Source organism: Protopterus annectens, chromosome 4.part1 (genome assembly GCF_019279795.1).
Source record: "Protopterus annectens isolate FY-2018-M chromosome 4.part1, PAN1.0, whole genome shotgun sequence".
Taxonomy (NCBI): Eukaryota; Metazoa; Chordata; order Ceratodontiformes; family Protopteridae; genus Protopterus; species Protopterus annectens.
This window is the reverse complement of record NC_056734.1, coordinates 955601540-955628827: the sequence shown is the minus strand read 5'-3', so window position 1 is coordinate 955628827 and position 27288 is coordinate 955601540. Positions and strand designations below refer to the sequence as shown.

General features: G+C 36.7%; 1 protein-coding gene across 2 annotated transcripts in view; it reads left to right on the top strand.

The window, feature by feature from the left end:
• Positions 1-538: 538 nt before the first annotated feature.
• The window catches only part of CHRND (cholinergic receptor nicotinic delta subunit), a 2417369-nt gene continuing 2390619 nt past the window's right edge, over positions 539-27288 (top strand). Inside the window, exon 1 of one of the 2 annotated variants that reach the window (XM_044070671.1) lies at positions 539-793. In XM_044070671.1, coding sequence (XP_043926606.1) covers positions 745-793 — 49 coding nt within the window. In that variant the 5' untranslated portion in view covers positions 539-744. Of the gene's footprint in view, positions 794-4473; positions 4724-27288 lie in introns of those variants that run through there. The other variant, XM_044070670.1, reaches the window with a different exon arrangement.

The window sequence follows — 27288 nt, the reverse complement described above, 5'->3', positions numbered from 1 at the left end:
ATCTTACATGGACAACAGTCTGTTTACCAAACATACTTCCTGTCTAGTAGTGTAAGTAACATTATACCCGGTACCTTTCACATGGTTGCAGCTGGTTTTGCACTAAGCATGTTCCAGTATTGGTGTAATCATATATCCTGAGGAGATGGGACAGTTACTTGGGGAAAACAGTCTAATGACATATGCAGAGAGCCTGTGAATTTGTCTTTGTAGGAATATGCCATCCCATCCTATCTTTCAAAATACACAACAGTCATTCAAAGTTTGAATTCCTTCTCCAAATGACACATCTCCAGATCTGTGCGCTTTGTAAGTGACTTTAGAAAGTGCAGCAGAAGAACACTGGAGGGATGTGAAGGAACTTTTCAGCGTAATCATTTATAGTGCTCTCAGAAAAATCTGAAAAAATCTGTCCCAGGTTCCTTTTAACAGGAACTATTTCTCATCCAAAAGGAAATTCATTTGCCATCTATTTTCAGCTCTGGAGAGCTTTACATCTGTCCCTGTCAATCATTACTTCTAAAGTCTAACAAATGTTTCTGCCCTTCTAGGACTAGAAGGCACACATAGATTCATACAGACATGCACACAAACACACGCACACACACCCAAAGCACATATGAATGCTCCACACTGTGTACATTTGCATGCATGCATATATGAGTACAAACATTCTGAAACAAGGACCAGACCCAGAAAGATTTTAACACTTTCCAGTAAGTCGTTGATAAAAAAAAAAACGCAATGAAGACACTTTGGCTTTTATTAACTCTTCTTCTGACAGTCTGCCTAGGTAAGAAAAATGCATCTAGCTTTCTTTATGCTATTTCAAAGATCTGGTAATTAAATTTTGTTAATGAGTGAATCTGTTCTCATGCCCTAAGCTGAAAAGATATCAAAATAACTCTTATTTCTTAAAGAAACACAATGTTTGTGCAAATATGTTTCCTCAAAATATCTAACACAGATATACAAAACTAGTAGTCCAAGTAACATTATGCTGTGAAATATATTTACTGTCCAGTTTTCATGTATTCACTTAAAATTATTTAACAGGAATGTCACATGTGACCTTCCTTGTCTTTGACTCTGTGATCCATTTTAGATAAAACCTTTGGTAAGAAAACCCATTGTTTATTTATTAGTCAGAACTTTTTATACAAAAATACGTGTTTTATTTATTTTTTTAATGTATTAATTTTGCTAACAAATGGTGACAGAAAATGTTAGTTATTGCAAAGGCTTCAGTAATTAATATGGCAGGAAAGAGGAGCAATCTTCCAGTCTCTATGTACAACCTAAACATTTAGTACTACAGGAAAACAAAATATGAGAAATATAAAATGTGTCTGCTTTACATTTTAAATGATCTGTTGATGATATTTTACTCTACTGCATATTTTGTCTCGTATCAAAATACTGACTTTTCTGTTTGTCTATTTCTCTCTATGTATGTTTATATATTTGAAGTATATTTGTTATGTCTTGTTTTCATATACATATACTTTTACATGAATTTATATACATCTATATAACTATGTTAGGATTTGTGTGTGTGTGATTGTTGATTTTATTCACACAGTTTCCTATTGTCTGCTTAACATGGATTGTATTCTGTTTCTAGTTAGCATTCATTTTACTGCTGAAAGGGGTTAATTAATTAATTAATTTGATTCCTTTGCTGTGACTGGATTGGTTGGCAATATTTTAAATTAGTTTAAATTAAGCTGATTGACTGTTTTTTGATATGTGATGAAGCATGTTTTTACATGTGAAAGCGCTTATCCGTTGAATATACAATAAATTTAACTGAGCTTTTGAGCCTGGTGGTCCAGCCTTGTGTTTTCACCTTGTTTGTCTATTGAGTACAATGAATCAGCACTGTCAGTGCTTTAAGGAACTCTGTTTTCTTCTACAACTTTTAAAGCTATAAGGTAAGTATTACAGCTCTTAAAGTAAGAGTCAATTTACTTCAGTTACAGGGGAAGGAGGCAACCACATAAGTAGAAACAAAGAGCCCTATGGCTGACCAATATGGTGACCTGCTTAATTACAAAACACTGTAAGTGAAAGCTTAATAAATGCTTTTTGTGTGTGCAACCTACTCTGTTTAAATGTTGAGAGAAACTGATTGCAGTCCTGTATACACCGTTTTGTAGGGAACTGTAGAGTTCAACTAGGAAAAGAGAAAAGCAGAGATTCTAGGGTAAGCATGAAGGCAACAACAGGCAGTTATTATATAATAATGCATTCAGAAAGGTTTGGTGGGGGGGTAAAGTAGCATACTTCAGAATGAAGTAAGATTTATAGCTAAGAAACCTAAGCAAGGAGAGCAATGCAGTAAATAAACACTTAACTGGATTTTAAAGATATACCAGAAAAACTAGATCAATTATTCACAATTGTACAACTGGAAAATTGCCAGTAAAAGCACTTCAGGTATAGCTAGCCCAAGTTATTCAAGTCATAAAAGCACTTCTTCAATGTGTGTGTGTGCAATTTAAACATTATAAAACACATGCAGCAAGGAGGAGCTCTGATTATACACTTTCTCTAGGTACAAGTTCAGTTTAAACACAAATATTACCACAGAAATTCAGTAAAGTCACTAGCAACTTAAAGAGCCTCTGGAAAAAAAATAGAGCGGAGCTATTGCAGTTTACAAGGTTTCCTAAGGTGTCCTAAAGCTATAAGGTAAGTATTACAGCTCTTAATGTAAGAGTCAATTTACTTCAGTTACAGGGGAAGGAGGCAACCACTCAAGTAGAAACAAAAAGCCTTATGGCTGACCAATATGGTGACCTGCTTAATTACAAAGCACTGTAAGTGAAAGCTTAACAAATGCTTTTTGTGTGTGCAACCTACTCTGTTTAAATGTTGACAGAAACTGATTGCAGTCCTGTAGACACCGTTTTGTAGGGAACTGTACTGTTATATTTGTATGCAGCTAACAATGTATATATTTCTACTCTGAAAGTGACATTCTTACAGAACAACAAAAAAGCTAGTCTCTGGCCAGGAATTCATTTAAACTGTATTTTCAGTCAGAATAAATAAGCTAGGTGCCCTCATGTTGAAGGGAAATCTGTTAGATAGTCTGAGTGCAAGTGAAATTGCTGACGTGCATCACTCCTGCATATCTTATATAGTAAATGAATTGCCTTCAGATCAATGAGCAACCTTGCTGTTGAGTGTAAGAGGCATTTTAAATGAGTTGCCAACGAAAAGTCACAAGTTTCTTTTCCTGGTGGTTGCTCACACTCAGCATTAAGACTATGGTGGCACTTGCATCAAAAAATGTAGAATTCCTTTAGTATCCAGACAGTCTGAAATACTGATTTGGGCAAAATACTGCAAGACATGCTGTGCTGTATCCTGCATACCCAGATCTGACTTTCACAACCTCCATTACTGTACAAGTCATATCATACCGCCCTAAGCAATTTACACAAAAGAAAGTTTCTTTGTCACCCATAAAACAGGCCAGTGGTACTCAATGAATTTTATCTATTCAGATAACAGAGAGGAAAACATGCTAAATACATGTTTCCCAATTCAATGATGTTATTATCTTCTTAATTTGGCTTAGGCTTACTTGGTTTCTATCTATATCTTATTCCCATCCTTCAGACACTTTATTTTAGGCATTTCCCAAAACCGTCTGAGTAAATAATACTTCAAAAATCACTTCTTCATAAGTTTCTAGCACGACTATACTGTCACTTTTTTAGGACTTCCCTGAAGGATATAAATGCTAAATAATCGTATAAATCTTTAGACATTACATTCACCTTCTCTTTGAGAAACTTTGCTCATCCCTACCTGCTGTAACTGGCCCTCTGGCATGAACTCCATTTTTTTGCACAGTAGTATTACTAGGTGTAAAGAAAACAGATGTAATAACACTACCACCTTGTGCTGTCTGTGCCCTGTCATCTTACATGGACAACAGTCTGTTTACCAAACATACTTCCTGTCTAGTAGTGTAAGTAACATTATACCCGGTACCTTTCACATGGTTGCAGCTGGTTTTGCACTAAGCATGTTCCAGTATTGGTGTAATCATATATCCTGAGGAGATGGACAGTTACTTGGGGAAAACAGTCTAATGACATATGCAGAGAGCCTGTGAATTTGTCTTTGTAGGAATATGCCATCCCATCCTATCTTTCAAAATACACAACAGTCATTCAAAGTTTGAATTCCTTCTCCAAATGACACATCTCCAGATCTGTGCGCTTTGTAAGTGACTTTAGAAAGTGCAGCAGAAGAACACTGGAGGGATGTGAAGGAACTTTTCAGCGTCATCATTTATAGTGCTCTCAGAAAAATCTGAAAAAATCTGTCCCAGGTTCCTTTTAACAGGAACTATTTCTCATCCAAAAGGAAATTCATTTGCCATCTATTTTCAGCTCTGGAGAGCTTTACATCTGTCCCTGTCAATCATTACTTCTAAAGTCTAACAAATGTTTCTGCCCTTCTAGGACTAGAAGGCACACATAGATTCATACAGACATGCACACAAACACACGCACACACACCCAAAGCACATATGAATGCTCCACACTGTGTACATTTGCATGCATGCATATATGAGTACAAACATTCTGAAACAAGGACCAGACCCAGAAAGATTTTAACACTTTCCAGTAAGTTGTTGATAAAAAATACGCAATGAAGACACTTTGGCTTTTATTAACTCTTCTTCTGACAGTCTGCCTAGGTAAGAAAAATGCATCTAGCTTTCTTTATGCTATTTCAAAGATCTGGTAATTAAATTTTGTTAATGAGTGAATCTGTTCTCATGCCCTAAGCTGAAAAGATATCAAAATAACTCTTATTTCTTAAAGAAACACAATGTTTGTGCAAATGTTTCCTCAAAATATCTAACACAGATATACAAAACTAGTAGTCCAAGTAACATTATGCTGTGAAATATATTTACTGTCCAGTTTTCATGTATTCACTTAAAATTATTTAACAGGAATGTCACATGTGACCTTCCTTGTCTTTGACTCTGTGATCCATTTTAGATAAAACCTTTGGTAAGAAAACCCATTGTTTATTTATTAGTCAGAATTTCTTATACGAAAATACGTGTTTTATTTATATTTTTTAATGTATTAATTTTGCTAACAAAAGGTGACAGAAAATGCTAGTTATTGCAAAGGCTTCAGTAATTAATATGGCAGGAAAGAGGAGCAATCTTCCAGTCTCTATGTACAACCTAAACATTTAGTACTACAGGAAAACAAAATATGAGAAATATAAAATGTGTCTGCTTTACATTTTAAAAAAATCTGTTGATGATATTTTACTCTACTGCATATTTTTTCTCGTATCAAAATACTGACTTTTCTGTTTGTCTATTTCTCTCTATGTATGTTTATATATTTGAAGTATATTTGTTATGTCTTGTTTTCATATACATATACTTTTACATGAATTTATATACATCTATATAACTATGTTAGGATTCGTGTGTGTGTGATTGTTGATTTTATACACACAGTTTCCTATTGCCTGCTTAACATGGATTGTATTCTGTTTCTAGTTAGCATTCATTTTACTGCTGAAGGGGTTAATTAATTAATTAATTTGAATCCTTTGCTGTGACTGGATTGGTTGACAGTATTTTAAATTAGTTTAAATTAAGCTGATTGACTGTTTTTTGATATCTGATGAAGCATGTTTTTACATGTGAAAGCGCTTATCCGTTGAATATACAATAAATTTAACTGATTTTTTGAGCCTGGTGGTCCAGCCTTGTGTTTTACCTTGCTTGTCTATTGAGTACAATGTATCAGCACTGTCAGTGCTTTAAGGAACTCTGTTTTCTTCTAAAACCTATACTGAAACTATATTTTCTTGTTGGAAGTGAGCAGGAAAAAACAGTTACTTTGAACATTGTGTTTGCTGAACTGCCATAGATTTAAATTAACAATCTCATTTCAATGATCCTGGATTTTGAAGTTAATTCCTCGATGTATAATGATCATAGCACTATGGCTAGTAGTTCCTAGCCAGATGCAAATCAGCTGTTGAAAGTCCACCTGAAATGGTATTTTAATAAAGCAAATTTTAGAAAGATTTGTTGGACTTTACATGTTCTTTTTGTTGAGGCCCTGCTAATCTTTATTCATTAAGACAGATATATCCTTCAATAGCTATACAGCTATCTATCTATATGTGGGAAGTATTCAATTAGATGATGTTTGGTACATTGAATGTTTTTCATACTAGTAAAAGTGATCAAATAGTCATATTTGTGGGAGGTTATCTTACAGCAGGATGTGGTAATTTGCCCTTTCCCCACTGTTGTGTGATCTTGGAGTTGATACACACACACACACACACACACACACACATGTACACGCAGACACACACACACACACACACACACACACACACACACACACACACACACACACACACAAACATTTGTATATATATATATATATATATATATATATATATATATAGAGAGAGAGAGAGAGAGCGAGAGAGTTATGCAGCAGGGTATTTGGGGAATTCAGGAGGGTTTGCCCCTCTTGCAAATAAAAGATATTTTAGTTTGTTAGTGTGTTTTTTATTATGTCAATTTCCATGTTTTAGATCGATCTTTTATGCTTCAGTCAACTTGTATTTTGATTAAATGAAGTACACACAAACATATATGTATATATATATCTATCTATATATATATATATATATATATATATATATATATATATATATATATATATATATATCCATATGTATGGGTCTACTGGAATTCATCAAATTGATGTTATATAAGCATGGTTAACATCAACACAACAATGTCAAAATGCAAAGGTCAACACACATCTGTGCATGCACCGAGGTTACTATTTGGGACATGCAAAGTTAAAAAACAGTGTTAAATTAAGCTAGTATTTAGCGGTGATGAGCAGCTAATTGGAATTTCACAATAAATGTGAGTACTGTTTTAGGGGACTGCTCCTGTTTCTGAAAAATGTTAACAGGGCTCAGCTACCACAAGTTACTAAAGGAAGTAAGGTGGACTTGGCAAAATGTATTATGACTGCAGAAGTGTAACAGAAGGTATCTGTTGTTGTGTGACTTTAACTATTATTCTATATAAGATGTTAAAGTAAGGTGCTTATTTAAATGAAAATGCAGCATAAATAAACTATGATCTAGTCTTGTTTTTGCTACATTTAAATTTAGAAAGGCTGAGTAAAATCGATCTGATTGGCTGAAAGGTGCTTCCACCAAAGAACTTTGTTTTAGTTTTACTGGCATTCACTGCTGGGATGTTTTGCAAAAGGAAATCTTCCATTATACAATGACCCCCCCCCCATTAATATTCAAAAATGTGCACACTGATTGGTCAGCATGCACGTTGTAAATCAGAGTTATAGTAGTGGAAAAAGGTCCGGTCGCCCGGACTTTTTCCATTACTATAACTCTCTTTTTACAGAAACGGAGAACGCAAGATCTCCATTGCTTCACACTAACTCACTATGTTAAACAAGTTTAACATAGCGAGACAGCTTTAAAAAAAGCAACGGAGATTCTCCGTTGCTTTTTTTAAAGCTGTCTCACTATGTTAAACTCCTTTAACATAGAGAGACAGTTTGAAAAAAGCAACAGAGATTTTGCTTTCTCCATTGCTTTTTTCAAAACTGTCTCGCTATGTTAAATGGGTTTAACATAGCGAGACAGCTTTAAAAAAAGCAACGGACTCCGTTGCTTTTTTTAAAGCTGTCTCGCTATGTTAAACCCATTTAACATAGCAAAACAGTTTGTAAAAAGCAACGGAGATCTTGCTTTCTCCATTGCTTTTGCCCACAGCTCTGATGTAATGCGTAGGCATACGCATGCGCAGTACATTAGAACTGCTGCAGAATACCAGACAGCTGCGGAAGGGCAGCAAGGAGGCATTATGCAATGCCATTATTTAAGAAAAGTAATTATTTTTTTTCTTAAATAATGTCATTCTATAATAGCAATAACCCACTTCTGGGTGTGGGTAATGCTGAATTTACCCACTGTTGGCTTTGTTTGGCCACTAGGGCTTCGCCCTCTTGACCAAACCACACCAACCATGGGTAAATCCGGCATTACCCACACCCAGGCGTGGGTTATTGCTATAACACTGTACAGCAATTGTCTGAAGTGCTGTAACTTATAACACATATGCTGTTAAGGTTGGCTCTTCTGACTGGTTCTGAGCTGTAAGAGTGTAGAGATTTCAAAGTCCTTTTTGCTTCAGTATAAAAAATTCATCAGTATCAGCCTGTGAGTACAGAGCTTTGGCTATGCCTTGCAATTGCAGAGAGAGTGTGTGCTCTTTCAATACCTTTACTGAGGTAGGGCATCTTAGACAGAATGCAGTAACCAACATAACACCATTCCACTATCAGAATCATTACAATGCAGTTTCCTTTTCTTTTTCATTCATTTTTTTATGTTTTTTACAGTGTATACAGAACTCAGAATAAGCAGAATAAAGGAAAAGTCAGCTGAGTGATAAAGAAAGTCTATAATGTAGACTAGTGTCTATTCCAGTCAAGTGGGGGTGCTGTAAGTGAAGAGCCAACACTGAGTCACCCACCACAGGGAGAAGTTTGAGCTAGGCCTTGCTGTTCAGTGACGTTTATCTACAAAACAAATGAAGAACTCTCCCTTAACTCATCATTTTTCAAAAGATGCATATCCAAAAACAGTGAGTAAAAAACCCTAAATAACATATAAAAAGCTTTGGAAGGGCAAGACCCCCTAGACGCCACATTTGGGGCAGTCCACCCCCATACTGAGGGAAATTTTATATATATATATTTATCACTTCCGTGGTCATGATACAGCTATAAAAAAGGGTAAAATCCCCAAAAAGCCTTCCACCAGCTTGCATGGTACGACATATAAGATTGATTGATTGATTGATTGACTGATTGATTACTGAAATTTGATTACTGGGAAAATCCAACTGGGTAGGAGCCCATTTTCAACACAGGCCTGGGAAGAAAAGCTCCAAAGTATTACAAAATATTTTAAGAACAATAAATTTACAGGCTTTAAAAATAATACAACTATAATTTAAATAATTATAGCAAATTAGACATAATCTGAAAACATTTATTAAGAACAGATATAATTTATATGACAATGATTTAATAGTTATAGAAATTTTAGCTAGTTTATAGAAAAGCTAAAGGTAAGTTAGTATAATACAAACAGGAATTACAATACGAATTAAAGCAGGTTTATGGTATATTTAGAGAGAAGCCAGGGAGAAGAGAAATTGATAAAATTAAAGAAATCAGTGAAGAATGGAAAGTAAGGAAGTGTAAGGAATGAGTAGGTATTTGTTCACATTTAGGGATATAGTTTATCGTGGTGTTGAGCAAGAACAGAACCAGCGTTTGGCTAAGAAGTCTGTCAGAATGGTTTTGAAGGATAGGAGGGCAGATATTGACCTGTTGGATACAGACATCAAGTTCCAGGCCTTAGCAACATGGTATTAGTACAAACAATGTGCAGCAAATTTGATAGGTTTGTGGACAGGCAGGAGTTTTTGGTTACTGGATCATAATGACCAACTGGGACCATAGTTGTGTAGAATCTTATTTAGTGCTGGACAAGCAGATGGATTCTGAATCATTTTATAAGTGATAAGAAACTGTGTACATGTTAGTTGATGGGGTAGTTATAACCAATTTATGATTTTTAGTGCTATATAGTGTGGTTTCTGAAAGAGGTATTTGCTGCTTATTTAGTAACTTTGTTACAGCATTGTTCAAGGTTTGATTTTTGTGATGTCTGAAGATTAGTAAGGATGGGAGTAGGGGAGGAGATCAGTAGTAACAAGTGTGGCTTTAGTTTTGTCAGTCAGAACGTTTTGGGCTCTAAAGCATCCCTAGTTTTTGATGACTTTTTCTTATGCAATTTTGTATATGCAGGTCAAATTTAAGATTATCACCTACTATCATCCCTAATGCTATGAGAAATGACTTCAGTGGTTGCATTATCAAGAGAGATAACTTTTATTTATTTATTTATTCATGGAAGTGGGATTTCTGGAAAAAGTAGTTGTTTTTAGGGACTAGTAGGAGTTGTGAATTATGAAGCCATGTTTCAGTTGCTATTAAAGCTTCCTAAATAATTTTTTGGAGGTGTGCCATGTTATCAGATGTGCAAATGAGAGTGGAGTCATATGCGTACCATATTATAGAGGCCTGTTGTGTGGATGTTTGAAGGGTATTGCTGAGAATGTTAGGATTAGATGTTGGAAAATCCTTGGTTAGTGATTTTTTTTTATTTTACATTTGTTGAACAGGCTAGTCCAACTGGATATATGTCCATTTTCAGTAGGGGCCCGGGGAGAAAAGCTCCAAGACAGATACATTATAACAATATGTAAAAGGTTACAAATACAAAACAGGGTTTGTAAGGTTTTACAGTATATTGCAAAACAAATATTTACAATAATATGGAACAAGAATATTCACATGAGGTAGATAAGACTTTCAGGTTTACAGTTGCTGAGAAATGTTGCATAAGAGTATTGATAACATATTGAACAAGATATCCATGTCAGGTACATCAGAACTGCATGCGGGTTTGCTTATTCTTCTACAGTTTGGAGAAAGATCATTAAGTTATAATTAGAGAGGAGTTAGTAGAAACTTAGTCATAGAGGTAGTGGGTTAGTCAGGGTTAGTGCAAGGGCATAGCCAGTGTGTTCTAAGGTATATTTTGAGTTTTTGTTTGAAGTGGGGTAGGGAAGGAAGTGATGTAAGATCACTAGGTAGAAGATTTCAGCATTTCCCAGTTGTGTTTGAGAAAAGAGAGTTTCCTGCCATGTTGTTAGACTTACTAATACTAAGTAGACGTTTGTTAGCAGAGCATAAGGTATTAAGATTTTTATATGGAGTAATGAGGTTTGAGAGTATAGGAGTGTTGTTGGGCTGGTTGAGGATCTTATGAGCAGTGGTTAGCTGGTTAAAATAAAGCTGATTTTGCGGTTCAAGCCATCCTAGTTGTTTTAGATTCTGGCAGTGGTGAGTTCTAAAGCGATTACAAGTAGCAAATCTGGCAATGTTATTGTAAGATGTAGTGAGTTTAAGAAGATTCTTCTTGGATAGGTTGGTGTAAATTGGTGAGGCATAGAGGAGTGTTGAGATTAGATGAGAGTGGGCAATAGTAGTTCTGGCTGTTGGAGTGAGAAAATATTTGATCCAGTATAGGGAGCCCATTTTTCTGTTGACTGTTTTAATTGTGTTATTAATATGGTTATCGAATCTGAGGTAGCTGTCTATAGTTATTCCTAGGAGTTTGGTGGTAGAATCAGGGGATATGAGGGTGCCATTGTTAGAAATAACATAGAAATCTAAAGGCATGGATTTACTGGTAGGCGTAAAGAGAAGGAGCTTTGTTTTTTTGGGATTCAAGAGGAGGCAACGTTTTAGGAACCAAGTCTCAACTATGTTAAATATTTTCTGAGTTAGGGATTGTAGTTTGGATCAAGATTCAGCTGCACAGATTATTTATTTATTTATTTATTTTACATTTGTTGACCGGGCTAGTCTAACTGGATACATGTCCATTTTCAGTAGAGGCCCGGGGAGAAAAGCTCCAGACAAACATTATAAACATTAAAGATTAATAGTGGAATTACATTAACAATTGTAAACATTGAAATCAAATAAGAGTATGGAGGGAAAAAAATAAATTGATCAAAAAAATGTTTTTTTTTTTTTTTTTTGAGGATAAAATTACTCTTAGTAAGTGTGGCGTAGTGAAAAATTGATTAAGGGTAGTTTGTTAAAAAAAGGTATAAAGTATTTGTAAACATTGAAATTATATGCAAACCTTTGTAAACAGGAGAAAATAGGAAGGTTGAAGAGTAAGTAGGTTGAAGAAAGGAAAAGTTAGAGAGCATTAAAAAAGGAGATCAGTAATCTGCATTAGTGGGGTAAAGGGTGAAAGTGGACCCTAGGGAGTAGGAAGATAGAAGTGAAAGAGGAAGCAATTAGTCAGGGTTTGTGCAGGGGCACATCCAGTGAGATTTTAGGTGAAGTTTGAGTCGTAGTTTAAAGAGAGAAAGGGATGGTATTTGAGTTAGGTCTGTTGGTAGGAGGTTCCAGCATTTGCCAACAGTGTTTGAGAAAATGCTATCACCTGACAAGTTATTAGACTTTGTAGTACAAACAAGTAATCTAGTAGAGGAACGTAGTGAAGTTAGATTTGTGTATGGGGTGATAAGGTTAGTGAGAATAGGAGTATTTTTAGGTTGATAAAAGATTTTGTGAGCAATGATGAGTTGGGAAAGTGTTAGTAAGCTAGGTAATTCAAGCCAGTTGAGTTGCTTAAGATTAAGACAATGGTGTGTCTTGCATGGATTGCTGGTAGCAAACCTGGCGATATTGTTATAGGCATGAGAAATTTTTTGGAGGTTAGTTCTTTTTAGATTAGTATAAATAGATGAAGCATAGAGAAGTAGAGAAGTGTAGAGATTAAGTGAGAGTGGGCAATGGTGGTTCTGGCTTGAGGAGTAAGGAAAGGTTTGATTCTGTATAAGGAACCAATTTTTCTGTTCACTGCTTGTATGGTGTTGTTAATGTGTATATCATAGGTGAGGTTGTTGTCGATTGTCACTCCTAGAAGTTTGGTAGATTGTTCAGGTGTTATCAGGGTGCCTTTGCTAGATACAATAGAGAGATCAATAGATGGGGACCTATTGGTAGGTGGAAATAGTAGCAGTTTGGTTTTTTGGCATTCAAAAGAAGGCAACGTTTAAGGAACCATTCTTCAACCATGTTAAATACTTTTTGGGTTATGTAGTGGAGGTCTGAGGTGGAGTTAGCAGAGCATATAAGTGTGGAATCGTCGGCATATTGAATACAGGTGGCTTCAGGGGCTGCAATGTGAAGGTCGTTGATAAATAGTGAAAAAAAAAGAGGTCCCAGAATTGAGCCCTGGGGGACTCCTATGGAGACTGGTAGAAGGGATGATAGTTTATTTTGCCAGACAACTGCTTGTTGCCTATTGTTAAGGTAAGATTTGAACCATTGAATAGCTGGGGGTCGAGAGCCAGAAGTTCAAGGGTATTTATCAGTAGGGGATGGTTGACCATGTCAAAAGCCTTTGACAGGTCGATGAAAAGAGCAGAAGAGAGGGTGTTGTTATTACGGTTTTTATTGATGGTATCAGTGAAGGATAGAAGGGCGGTGGTGGTGCTGTGAAATGGCCTAAAGCCATGTTGGCAAGTAGCCAAAATATTGTGTTTCATTAAGTGGTTAAGTAACTGATGGTGAATACATTTTTCCATAACTTTAGCTAAGGGTGAAAGAAGAGCTATTGGTCTGTAGTTAGAATAGTCAGTGGATTTACAACCTTTATGAAGTGGGATGATATGGGAGACCTTCCAAATTTCAGGGATGGTACCTTCATTAATGGTTCTATTTAGTAGGATGGATATGGGAAAGGCAATGGATTTCGCTGCTATTTGCAGATACTCAGCAGGTAATTGGTCTGCTGAGGGGGAAGAAGGTTTAAGCTTTAGGAGGATTTTATAGATAGAGTTAGTAGAGATGGGGTGAAATGTGAAAGTTGGTTGTGGTATAGCACTATGGGAAGTTTGGTTCATATTTTCAGAAGAAAGCTGGCTTGCTAAGGACTGGATGGTCTCTGTAAAGTAGGTGTTGAAATTATTTGCAGTTTGGAGTGGGGTGTTTTGGTCAGCATCATGAGGAGATGGTGTACTACAGTGACCAGGTTTAAGGAGACTATTGATGCTTGCCCAGAATTTCTGAGGTTGCTTTTGGTGAGTTTGTTGAAGCTTGCTATAGTAGTTCTTTTTGTCAGATAGTATAGCCTTTTTTGTCATATTTCTAAATTGTCTAAAGATTTGCCTATCAGGGGGGGTTCTGTTAGTTCTCCAATTATGCCAAGCTTTATTTCTTTGTAGTATTTTATTCTTAGTTTCAAGTGTTAGCCATGGGGCTGGTTTGAATTTCATTCTAATAGATCGTTGGGGCGCATGCCTATCTAGGATAGCAAGAAATTGTGAGTTAAAATATGTGACAGCTTCATTGAGTGGAAGGTTTTTAACAGGTTTCCAATCACAAGCTCTAAGTTCGTTCTGAAAGAGTTCAGGGTTGAAATGTTTCTTAGACCGAATTGTTCTATATGTTGGGGTGATAAAGATATCATTTTTTTGTCTTATTATGTAGGTAAGCATGTGATCACTAAGATCGTCTGGTAAGGTACCTACCTTGTAAGTAGTTGGGTCTTTATTTGTGAGTATCCAGTCTAAGGTACTCTCTTTGTTAGTAGGTTTGTTAATTCTGGTCGTTAGGTTGATAGTTTGAGTAAAACCATGGAGATTAATGTGTGTGGAGGGGTTAATGGTATTAATGGTTTTCCAGTCATAATTAAAGTCACCTAGTACTATTGTTTCCTGTGGGTAATTTGTAGACACCCATCCAAGGATTTCTTCAATAATTATGTTGTTATTACCAGGGGGTAAGTAGAGACAAATTATATAGATTGATTTTTTAAGGTTAATCTGCAGTTTAGAGATGAGGATTTCAGCTTTATTTTGCAAGGGTGGGATGTCATTAATAGAGGAGATCTGGAGTCCATTTTTGTAAAGGAGTGCTACTCCTCCTCCCTTACGCTTTAGGCGGTCCTGCCTCAGAATGTTGTAGCCAGGAGGAATTATTTCGTTATCCTTGATTCCTGGCTTTAACCAAGTTTCTGTAAGGCAGAAAATGTCAATTGAGTGAGTTTCAAGTAGAGCATGAATATGGGCAATTTTGTTATTTATACTGCGAGTATTTAGGTGCGCTATTAGTAGTTGAATCATCTATTAAAGTTGAATCATCTGCATACTGTATGCACGTTGCCTGAGGAATAGCTAGGTAGAGATCATTGATAAATATTGAGAATAAGAGAGGGCCTAGGATGGAGCCCTGAGGGACACCAAGTAAGACAGGAAGGTGAGATGATAGTTTATTCTCCCAGAGCACAGCCAGTTGCCTATTGCTGAGGTAAGAAGTAAACCATTGTACAGCCAAAGTGTCAAGAGAGAGTGATTTCAGAATATTTATAAGTAAAGAGTGGTTTACCATATCAAATGCTTTTGAGAGATGGTATCAGTAAAAAATAAGAGGGCAGTAGTAGTACTGTGGAATGGCCTAAAGCCATGTTGGCTTTCAGCAAGTATGTTATGTTGAGAAAAGAGAGTTTCCTGTCATGTTGTTCAACATTGTAAAATACAAGAACAAAGGCATATTTAAGAGCTGGATATTATTTCAACATTTCAACAAAACAAAATTGATTTCAAGTCAAGAGATGCTGTACTATCTATGAAATAAGAGAAGAACTGTATCATAGTTTTGAGTGATGAGTTACTGGGAGAGGGGTTTGGGTTGAATTTATTGCCCCAATGTAAGATTTCTTTAATGGCTGTCCAGAACAGGTTGTGTTTACCATTATTCTGAAAGTTATTATAGTATATATTTTGACTTCTTTAATTTGCTTTTTAGTATGATTGTTAAGCATTCTAAAGTTTAAGATATTGAGGTGTTTTATATTTTTACCATTCTTTCTGTGCTTTTTCACTATCCTGCATTAACATTCTACTCTTTTGGGCTAGTCAAACTGCATTTTTTTTATTTTAGTCTCTTCCTTCTAGGAGGGGCAAGTTTATTTAGGATATTCATGAAAGTTGTCACATGTCTTGTGTATTCAAATGAGACACTGAGGCTAAGTATGCTTTCAAGTCGCTAATTATACACACATCAGAAGCTGTAACTCATACATATACTTTGTACTTCATAGGTTTATTGACTGACTTGTTACTTCTAACACACACACACACACACACACACACACACACACACACACACACACACGTGTGTGTGCATCTCCATTCAAGCTTACATTCACACTGACTGACTACACAAAATGGCACTGATCTCGCATGTGCTCAGTAATTTATATGCATGTGCTATCTAGCTACAGTGTTTGACTAGGTACACACTGATCTACATCCTCCCTCTTTAATTTTGTTCAACACTGTAAAATACAAGAACAAATGCATATTTAAGTTCTGGATATTATTTCAACATTTCAACAAAACAAAATTGATTTCAAGTCCAGGTCGCTGTGTATTTATTATAGGGTTTGCAAATTCTACCAGATTTAGTTACATAGAAATTCTGACTGGGTTCATTCAGTACTGGAACATTTGGGTTTACATCAGAGTTGTTTGAAAAAGCACAATGTCCTTTTGAATTCTCTGGAAATTAGAGCTACTGGCATAGGCAATCTGCTGTGGCTGTGGTTCTGAGACCGGTAACACATGTCTATGATTCCCTCAGATCAGATAGAATGATGTAGGATCTCAGTTTCTCACAAATGTCCTTCACGATTCCTATATGATCATAACCTTTGGATGTTTGCATTCTCACAACTTCTCCTTGTATTAATGTTCAAAAGGATTTACTGGTCTTATTACAGTACAACTTTTCTGACTGACATTTTCTTGAAAGTTGAGCCTTGACCACTCTAATATTCTTTGCATTTGGTACTAACAATTGTTTACTGATTAGAAGAGTTGTTTGTGTTTGTCTGGACATCAATATACGAGTAGGTGAAACAAGCAAGCTGTCTCGAGCAATACTTCTCAGATTGAGTAAGTTAAGGAAAACATTGGTTCCATCTCTTTCGGATTTCTCCAACAAATACTTTGCACTATGAGCTACATGTTCATCTAAACCACTGGCTTGTGGATACTCCAGACTACTGGTAATATGAACAAAGTCCCAAAACTCTGCAAATTTCTTGACTGCTGACTAGTAAACTGTGCACCATTGTCAGGCATGACTTTGTGCATACTACCATGGACAGAAAAATGTTTCTTCAATTTTGTAGTGACTGTGCTGGACGTCAAGTTAGGAAGTAGGTCAATTTCAAACAAATATTAGTAAGAGTCTACTAACACCAAGTAATGCTGACCATTCCATTTGAAAATATCTACAGCAAACGTCAAACATGGTAATTCAGGAATTTGCTGTAGCTGAAGTGGTTCTTTTTGTTGATGCGGTTTGGTGCTGTTGCAAATTGAACATGCTAGACTTTCCTTCTCTATATCCTTAGACATTGAAGGCCGAAATACAATGCCTCTTGCCCTTCTTTTAGTTGAACTGGTACCTGGGTCACCAAGATGCAAAATTTTGATATATTCCTGTTGTAATGCTTTAGGAATTACCACTTTTGGACCTTTCATGATTCCATTCTTCCATCAGGAGTTGGAAAATACTGCTGAATGTCAAGTGGTAAACCAGTTTGTCATGTTGGCCATCCTTGACTGATAACATTTTTCAGCTTCTGGAGAAATGGATCTGAAGCTGTGTGATTTCTTAGCTCATCAAGCCTCGATGATGAAAAATTTCTAACTTCCATGACGTCAAAGTCTGCTGTTTAATTTTCATGCTGCTCTGTAATTTGTCTGGGTGCGCATGATAAAGCATCAGCAAGGTACAAGCATTTGCCCTTCTTATAAACAATATTGAAATCGTACTTTTGCACTTTTAACATCATGCATTGCAGTCAGGCCGGGGTTGTATGTACTGGCTGTTTCAGAATTGTCACTAGCGTTTGGTGATCAGTCTCTGTTTGGATAGGTCTGCCATAAATATAATCACTGAACTTCAAATATGCAAATACTACTGCCAAAAGTTATTTTTCTATTTGTGCACAATGCATCTCTGTTTGAGTTAAAGTTCTTGATGCATAAGCAATGGGTATGCCTTCTTGAAGACATGCGGTGCCAAGGCCTTGAAGCGTCACATGAGTTGCATGTTTGTGACCATCATAATATTTCATTGTGGGTGTACTGTCAGTTTTCTTCTTCAGAATATCAAATGCTCTTTGGTGTGGTTCCAACCAGCACCAGTTTACATTATTGCATGTTAACTCACATAATGGTGCAGAAAGCTCATCCATGTCTGGGATGAACTTTCCTAAATAATTGACCATGTCTAGAAAATGTTGTAAAAATGTGACATTCTCTGGCATTTCAACAGTTGTTGTTTGCATAGACGGATCTGGTTGCAAGCCAGAACTTGTAAACAAATGTTCCACATAGCTAACTTTTTTCAGTTTGAATTTAAATTTCTGATGATTCAGTTTGAGATATACTTCACGTGCATGGTCTAGAACTTTCCTGAGATTTCTATCATGTTCGTCTTCACCACTGCCTCCACCAGTAATGTTGTCTACTATAATAGCACACGGATAACCAGAAAAATATGTTCCATGGCACATTGAAATACCTCACTGTCAGAATTAATTCCAAATGGCATTCTCAAAAATCTGTATCTTCCAAAAGGTGTAGTGAATGTGGTTAGCAATGCAGATTTGCAATCCAGCTAAATTTGCCAAAAAGAGCTTTTTGCATCTAAGACTGAAAAAAACAGTGGAATTTGGCATGAGCAGCTACCTCTTCTACTCTACACATTGGATGATGAGTACACTTAAGTGCTTTGTATAAGTCTCTTGGATCAATACATATTCAAATATCATCTGAGCTTTTCTTATGAGCTATGACTATGGAGGATACTCATTCAGTCAGTTCTTCCACTGGAGTAAGGACACCTAAATTCACCAATTTGTCTAGTTTTGTTTTTACTTTACTCTGCATTGTTACTAGAATCTTCCATGCTGGTCTGACAGCTGGGCCTACTTCATGGTCTAGCTTCATGGAATATGCGACTGGAAGTTTACCAAGCTTGTCTTTCAAAATATCAGCATATTCACTAAAAATATTCTGTGTAAAACTATCATTGTTATTCAGACTTATGTGGTGGACCTCTTTATTAAATGAAATCAGTCCCATTCTCAAATTGTCTTTGAGGCCTTACAGAGGCTGCACGTGTCTTTTGACTGCATAAAACTGCAAGTCATAGCTGTTTCCAGCAGAATGGCATGAAAGAAATGCTGTGCCATAACTTTGAATCTCTTAGGTTCATAGTTTCATAGGTAGGTACTAGGCTATTGGCCCTAGGGCCTATATAAGCCTAGCCAAAAAATGTACCCTGGCTTTCGCCACCCAAGAAAATTATTTTCCTGTGCCCCTGTCGAGCAGAGCCACAGAAGTGATCCCTGGGTTGAATTTCCCATTTCCCATCCAATCATCAAGATTTTTCTTGAAGAGTGCTAATGAGGAGCTCTGTTTGACATAGATAGGTAGTCTGTTCCAGAGTATGGGAAGTCTCTGGGACAGGAATCTATCCCTCCAGCATGTTCTGTTTATTGTGGTGACAAGGTTTAGGTCCCTAGAGCATGTAGCTCAGAGGGATTGGGATTTCTTTAAGTGGGGCATGTCCAACAGCTCTAGGTTTGACATAGCTTTGTATGTTAGGCAGAGATCGCCTCTGAGTAGACGATATGCGATAGAGTAAAGCTGTAGTTTTTTGAGACGGTCTGCATAGGGCATCTGTTTGAGGCCAGTAATCCTCTTTGTGAGGTATTTCTGTGGTCTTTCCAGTTGTTGTAGATATCTTGTGAGGTACATACCAAAAGGGGTGTTGCACTCTATAATGGGTCTAATGAGTGATGAGTAGAGGGGAACAATGACCTATTTTTTTCTGGATGAGAATCCTTTTGTGATGAGATGAACCACATAGAAGGATTTCCTGACCACTGTGGCAATGTGATTATCAAAGGAGAGACTACTGTCCACCTGTGTCCCAAGGTCTCTTATAACATTTTCAGCATTAAGTAGACTACCAGCTATGTGGTAGTTTATGGGTACAGAGTTTTTACCAAAGTGGATGCCAATACACTTTTTGGCATTGAGCTTCAGGCCATGGCTTTGACACCAAGCAACTAGTTCAGCTCTACATATTTCCCATTAATTTGTACAGTATAAAATATTTCACTCTTTGCTGTCAACTGATAATCTACTGTATTAACTATTTCTTCGATCACAGAGACACCATCAACACAGGAAATTTCCTCACAGCTTTCAGAGTTTGCTACACTCTTTGTCTGATCTGCTTGCTTCTTAGGATACTCTCTTTTAATACAAGTTTTTGACACTTTAGACTTGTAGAGCCTTTTGAAATGATTCTACTTTTTACATTTGTGACATAGCTGACCAAAAGCTAAACACTTTTCTCATTTGGGTTCATGACTGCCCCCACAATTGCAACAGTTAACAATGAGGTTTGGTGTGGCACTGCCTCTTGATTTATATTTCATTTTCATCTTAACTTTCTGCTGTACACTATCAACATTTGCACTATCAAATAATGCAAACACACTTTTCTCATTCATAAGCATATTCATATGCTTTTCTGTAATCTCATGCATTTGACAAATCTCGGTGGCTTTGCTCAATGTTAATTCACTGTCTCAAAGCAAAATCTTTCTAACTGCATCATTATTAACACCACATACAAGATGGTCTTTTATCAATTCATCCTATAGATCAACAAATCTGCATTTTGTTTTTGCTTTATTTCTTAAGTCAGTAATATATGCTGCAATAGTTTCACCAGGCTTTTCATTTCTAATTTAAAATGTGTTCCTTTCTTTTGTAATATTTGTTTGAGGGTTACACATTTCTCTAAATTTACATTTTAAGCACTCAGACTCTTCCCACGTTTCAGCCTGTATCACAATACAGCAGTTCTCTCCTTTCCCTGCATACATGGCAGGTGCATACACAGATGAATGTTTCTGCTCAATGGCCTCTGAGCCAGCTAAATCGAAAAGTATAAATGCTCTTGTAAGTGCATCTTTATCAGAAAATGCAGCCTGTATGAAAATATCATATTCTTGCTCAAACTCTTGCCAGTTCTCAGCAATATTATTATCAAACGCCAGTGGTTCAGGTCTGTGAAATCCCTCTGCCATAGCAACAAACTTCTTTTAAAAATAAGTATAGACCTGGTACTTATAATTTTCCTAAGTGCGCAACAGCCTCTCTGAAAATGCTTTACTTTAACACTGCAAATACCTCGAACACTCCAGACACTTTGGACACTTCAAAAAGTCTTAGTTATTAGTTTTAGCCTTTTCAAACTTTTCAAACACTTCAGAGATTATTTCAAACACTTTAAATAGTATGCCACCATCTCAAACATTCTGAGCATCTCGGAAATTATTTTGAACACTTTGAATGCTAGGCCACATGTTTAGTGACTGATAATCATTTGAAACAAATTTAAGTAACTTCAAATAACCACTTATCTGTTTGCAAATTCACTCCTGCATATTACTCCACTTCTAACTGTGTGCCTCGTGGTTTGCGAGCTGCTTCAACTTTAGATCCCATTCTGACACCGTGTCACATGTCTCGTGAATATATTCACACTGACTGACTACACAAAATGGCACTGATCTCGCACATGCTCAGTAACTTATATCCACTTGCTGTCTAGCTACAATGGCTGACTAGGGTCAATATACACACTAATGTATTGAATTCACTTACAGCATCAACTAAGTGGAAGATTTTTAGGAAATTCCACTTTATAGATGATAGGGTAGTAATGAACAGCTCTGGGTTAAACATACATACATACAAATATTTCAATCATGGGAATTAATGCTATTTTGGCTTGCCAATATACCAAAGAACTTGTTCCCATAATAAGTGTCCAGGCTGTTCTTAAATATATCGAAACTAGTGCTTGCTTTAATGTACTTTGTTACTCTGTTCCATACATCAGCTGGTCTCTCAGAGAACCAATTAGTGCACTTCTCATTCCTGTAGACTCTTCTACACAGGTTGTCTGATGATTCTGTACTACTTTGTGATAACCCCAAACATTCCCAGAGGTAGCTGACTCTAAATGCCCTATATATCTAAATAAGATCTCCTCTTAGATATTTAGAAGAGACACTGCATAAGTTCAGATATGTTAGTGGTTAATAATAACTTAAAATGTCACATCCATGGATACCCTTGGTATATTTCCACTGTACTCTTTCCAGTTTACTCATGCTTGTTTTCTTATAAGGTTTCCATATTGTTATTCCATACTCAAGTTTGGGTCTAATGGTCAATTTAGTCAAGTTATTTTGCAGACATGCCTTATCTGTAACACTTGTAATCAGTTCACCCAATTTCAGGTCATCTGCATATAGACTGTAGAACACCTCAGATGAAAAAGTTATGTCTGAAAAATACAATCTAAACAAGTAAGGGCCTAGGACAGAGCTCCACGGGGCTCACCTATCCAGTTGTTGTATGATACTTGCCATGTCCTATTTGTAAGCCAAGCAGCTATCCCTCTTATCCAGAGTACATCAACACCTAGTTGTTCTAATTTATCAATCAGTGTTTTGTGTATGACCCTGTCAAATGCTGAAGTTAAAGCTATATAAATTACATCACAGTACACTATATTGTTATAGAACATCATGTTACATGTATGAATAGATCTGTTTTCATCATATGCTTGCTGATGTATGGTTTCAAGTCCCAACCTGTCCAGTTCTGACAATTTATCCAATATTACCTTCTCTATTATTTCTCCACAACATGAAAGTAGACTTAAGGGTCTATATGGCTCTGGGTTTGTCCTACTCCCCTTTCCCTTAAAGACAGGTTTAATAAGTGCATGTGTCTAATCTTGAGGAATTTCCCCATATTTATATGACCTAGTGAATAATAAATATAATAGTTCTGTAAGTTCTTGCTGAAGTGTTCTCAGGTCATTGTTACTAATTCCGTCTCCTCCCTGTGTTTTGTTTGGATCCAGTTTGCACAGTTCTTTTTCAATATAATCTAATTTGATTTCAGTATCTGAGGTTACCTGGCTGTCACTAGGACAACTTGTCACCCCTTTTGTGGAGCCAAACTGTTTTGCACAAGATTTTGTAAATATATCTATAATCATCCAAAATTCCAAAGTTGTCAGGGGTTGAGTGACCTTTACAGGCAATAGACACATCATTTCCTAAATGTGTTCTGGTTGCTCTTGATCTAACATTATTTATGTCACCAGTCCAGTCATTAATATATCTCTAAGCCATGCCAATTTCACAAGTGCAATCATCATCAGTAAGTCTAGATTTACTTCTAATACTGGTATGCAAGTCATCTTTTGACATGAGGAACACAGATCACCACTATTATCAGGTGCCTACCTGAGATTTGCTTCCTACCTCCTAACTGACTGGTTCTGGTTGCCAGTACCTCTGGTTTCTGGTCCAGCCCACTCCGCTTGCCCTCACTGCTCACTCCACTCCCCTAACCCCATTTCCACCCACCCCCATTTTTATTTCTTTTATACTCTAGCCTAATTGCCACACCCACAGCCCCACCCTATACTCCACCCCCTTCCTCTCCAGTCAAGTCACACCTTCTATACTGCTTCCCTACCTAGCTCATCTTCTGCTTACAATCTCTTCACTTCTTATTGTATTACCACCTACCTCTCTCCTGCCTAATACTACATATCTTTATCTTAACTAACCTCAATATCCTCTGTCAGCTTATTTAAAAGCAAGCTTAAACCCTACCTCAAATCACACTGGCTATGCCCCTGTGTTAACCCAGAATAAGTACCTAACTATTAACTAGACTCCCACAATTCCTAGCCTATCATGATCTTGTGTTGTCTCACTAATTTTTAGTGAGCTTAACCTTCCTTAGGATTTTTTCTCATGTAAATAAGTATATACTGTGGAATGATCAAACACCTTCATATAGTATCACAACCTATGTGTTAAATAACACTAGAAATCCATTCTTGTTTGCTGTTCTTCTATACTCTATCTATTGATCTCTAGTGTTTTTCTTTCTTAGGTTTTTGTGAGACCTTAGTATCTCTTATCATAAATTACTAGGTGTATCTAATTTTGTAATATGTTATAAAGATTTGTACTACACCATTTCTAATACAAATGTATTAGTCTTTATTCATCTATTCTTAGATAAAATTTTCCTTTTTCCTACTGAAATATAAAATATATAATCTTAGGCTTGTACTATAATTGTTAAAACTTATGTACCAAATTATACTGTTATTGTCTTTGTCTTGACCTTTTATGTTGTTGTAATTTGTGGAGCTTTTCTCCCCGGGCCTCCACTGAAAATGGACATATATCCAGCTGGACTAGCCCGGTCAACAAATGTAAAATAAAATAAATAAAAATAAAAATCTTGTGTATTCCTAATCTCCATACACTACTTACTACCATTATTGCTCTCTCTCTCGCTTATAAAAATGTCCCACCCCTTTCTAATATACTCTCACTGCTTGTCTGTACCTCCCTCTTATTTCTCCTTTCACTTTCTTCCTCATATCACAGCCCCACACCTATGCCTATCCCATCACCTACTCTCCCATATCCTCTCACTTACCTACAATCCTCTAGCAACTTTTCAATCACACCCTCTCTTTTTCCCGACTGCTCAACAAATCATCACAAAGTGAAGATCCTCCCACCTATGTTCTTAGGTTAATAGGTTGGTACTAGGCTATCAGCCCTAGGGCCTATACAAGCCTAGCCATAACAATTAGCTAGCTATTTCTTCCCACAGTATTTACTTCTCTGGACCCCTATCTAACAGGGTGACTGACATGTAATATGTCTCTACATAATAAAGTTAAACCAAAGTACATTAGAATATATCCTCTTATGCATTCTAAGAACATCATCCTCTTTGCTCTGGTGACATTCACCCAATCCTGGGCCACCACCTACTTCACTATACAAGGTAGTAGTGTTTCTTCTAATATTCCCCCATCTTTTCCTTCTCAACCCAACATATCATCCCCTACTACTTCCACTGACTGCACCAACCTGCCACCTTCCAAACACTAAACAATAATCTCACTCAATATACAAATTGTCACTAACAAGGTAAGTCAGTTTCACTCCCTAATCTCCCATCATATCCCTGACATTCTAACCTTCTCAGAAATGTGGCTAAAACCACATATCTCTGACTCTGAAATCCTTCCCCCAGGCTATAATATCTTCCAACTCAATCATCACCTTAAAAAAAGGAGGTGGCATAGTGATTCTTTACTCAGAACAACTCTCACTTTACCCTTTCTCACACCCCACCAAACCTTTACCCTGCAGAAATCCTTTTAGTTACCTCCAAGCTTAATAAACACAAAAACCTTGTAATCGCTACCATCTATATTTCCCCTGGAAATAACATTCCTAGCCTTCAGCAATTTCTCTCTTGGATCTCTGATAATGTCTCCTACAAGACTATTATCCTAGGTGATGTTAACATTGACTGGACAACTATAAACTCCCCCCCCTTACCAGGATCAACCTCTACAACTTCTCAACTCGCTATAATAAAAACACTAACACTGGCTCAACTCTTGACTGGATCTTCATCTCTAATCCAAAATTTTACCACAACTGCTGTACTCTTCCAGACTCTCTTAGTGACCACCTTCCCACTCTAGTTCACAGAACTTCTCCTCAACTCCACAGACGCCACCTCTTCAAAGACTTTTACAAACTCTCTATCTTCAATCCTGATACTGTCAATAATATACTCTCCTCCTTCAACTGGTCCTTCTTATATGACCTCCCTCTTGATGATGCTGTCTCCACATTCAATGAGATTTTCCTTTAAACGCTACTGCCTCCATCAGAAAATTACAACTCAAATCTCACTTGTCCCCTTGGTTATCTCAAACCACTCATAATCACATGTCACAGAGAGACAGAGCCTGGCAAAACTGGAAAAAAATCAGATCTACCTAACCACCTTTAATAATATAGAGAACTTAGAAACCTTACTAAGAAACTAATTGACAAGGACAAAAGGCAATACTATTGTAAACCTCTCACCAATCCCAACTCTAATCCCAAACCATTCTGGATCAATATTAATAAATTCCTCCACCCTGGCAAACCTACTATACCCAGTCCCTCTCCTGATAGCTCTGACTTTGATACAGCCACTTTACTCAACACCTTCTTCATCAACTCAATCAAAGATCTTACTAAAAATAAAAATTAAAATCTTTCCTTATCTGAACCCAATGCCTCCTCAGCTACCCAAACCTTCTCTCTTAAACCCACTCCCACTACCTATATCAGATCACTTATCTCTAAACTGAAACATTGCTCTCCCTCTGCTGAAAACCTACCCCCTTATTTCCTTAAAATTGCTGCAAATTTTATTGCTTACCCCATCTCCGGTCAAGAAAATACCGTGCCCAAAATCTGGAAGAAATTCTATGTTATCCATCTTAATAAAAGGTGGAAACTCCACTGACCCCTCCAACTATTGTGTCATCACTATCCTATCCTCCCTCTCTAAAATAATGGAAAAATATATACATAAACAAATACTTGAACATCTCCTACAAAAAACCTCCTAACCCCCACACAATATGACTTTCACTCCCATCACAGTACTGCCACTGCTCTCATTTCTTTCATTCAGACCATTGCCAAAGCCTGAGATGAAAACATACTCATCTCTTACCCCTTCCATGATTTATCAAAAGCTTTTGTCACTGTCTCTCATGATCTGCTACTATCAACATTTAAAAATGTTAATCTCTCTCAGGCTACTATTCTCTGGTTCTACAGCTATCTCTCTGATAGATTTCAGTCTGTCAGATGGCTATCTGCATCCTCTCCATTCCTTCCTGTACATACAGGAGTACCCAAGGCTCCATACTTGGGCCCCTCCGATTCAACATCTTCACTAATAACCTTTACACATCCTGCCCCCACTCTTCTCTAATCCAGTATGCTGACAACTCAACCATCATATCTTGCTCTGATAATCTCCCCCACCTTCTATCTCTTACTCAAGACTCTCTTCCATCTGTAGAAAAATGGCTTACTGACAATGAGCTCTTACTTAATCCAAAAAAAAATATTTTCCTCCCTAAAACCCTACATCACTGAAAAAACTCCTTCCTAGTCTCATCAATTAACAAATTAATAATACTACCATCTCAGTAGAAACCCATATTAAACTCCTTGGTGTGGTTATTGATGATCAATTTAAATTTGACACTCATATTCTGCAAACTATCAAAAAACTCACCATAAACTAGGTCTATTATATAGACATAAGAAATACCTGATGAAAGACGTAAAATGCTCCCTTGCTCAAACCTTTCTACTGCCTGCCTACTCTATTCTATGCTGCACCTATTCTCACTATTTTCCAATCTAATCTCATGATCAAACTTGAATCCACCTTACAATAAAATTGCCAGATTTTCTGGCAAACTACCATACAGATCCCATCACTGCACTACCTTAAAAAATCTTTCA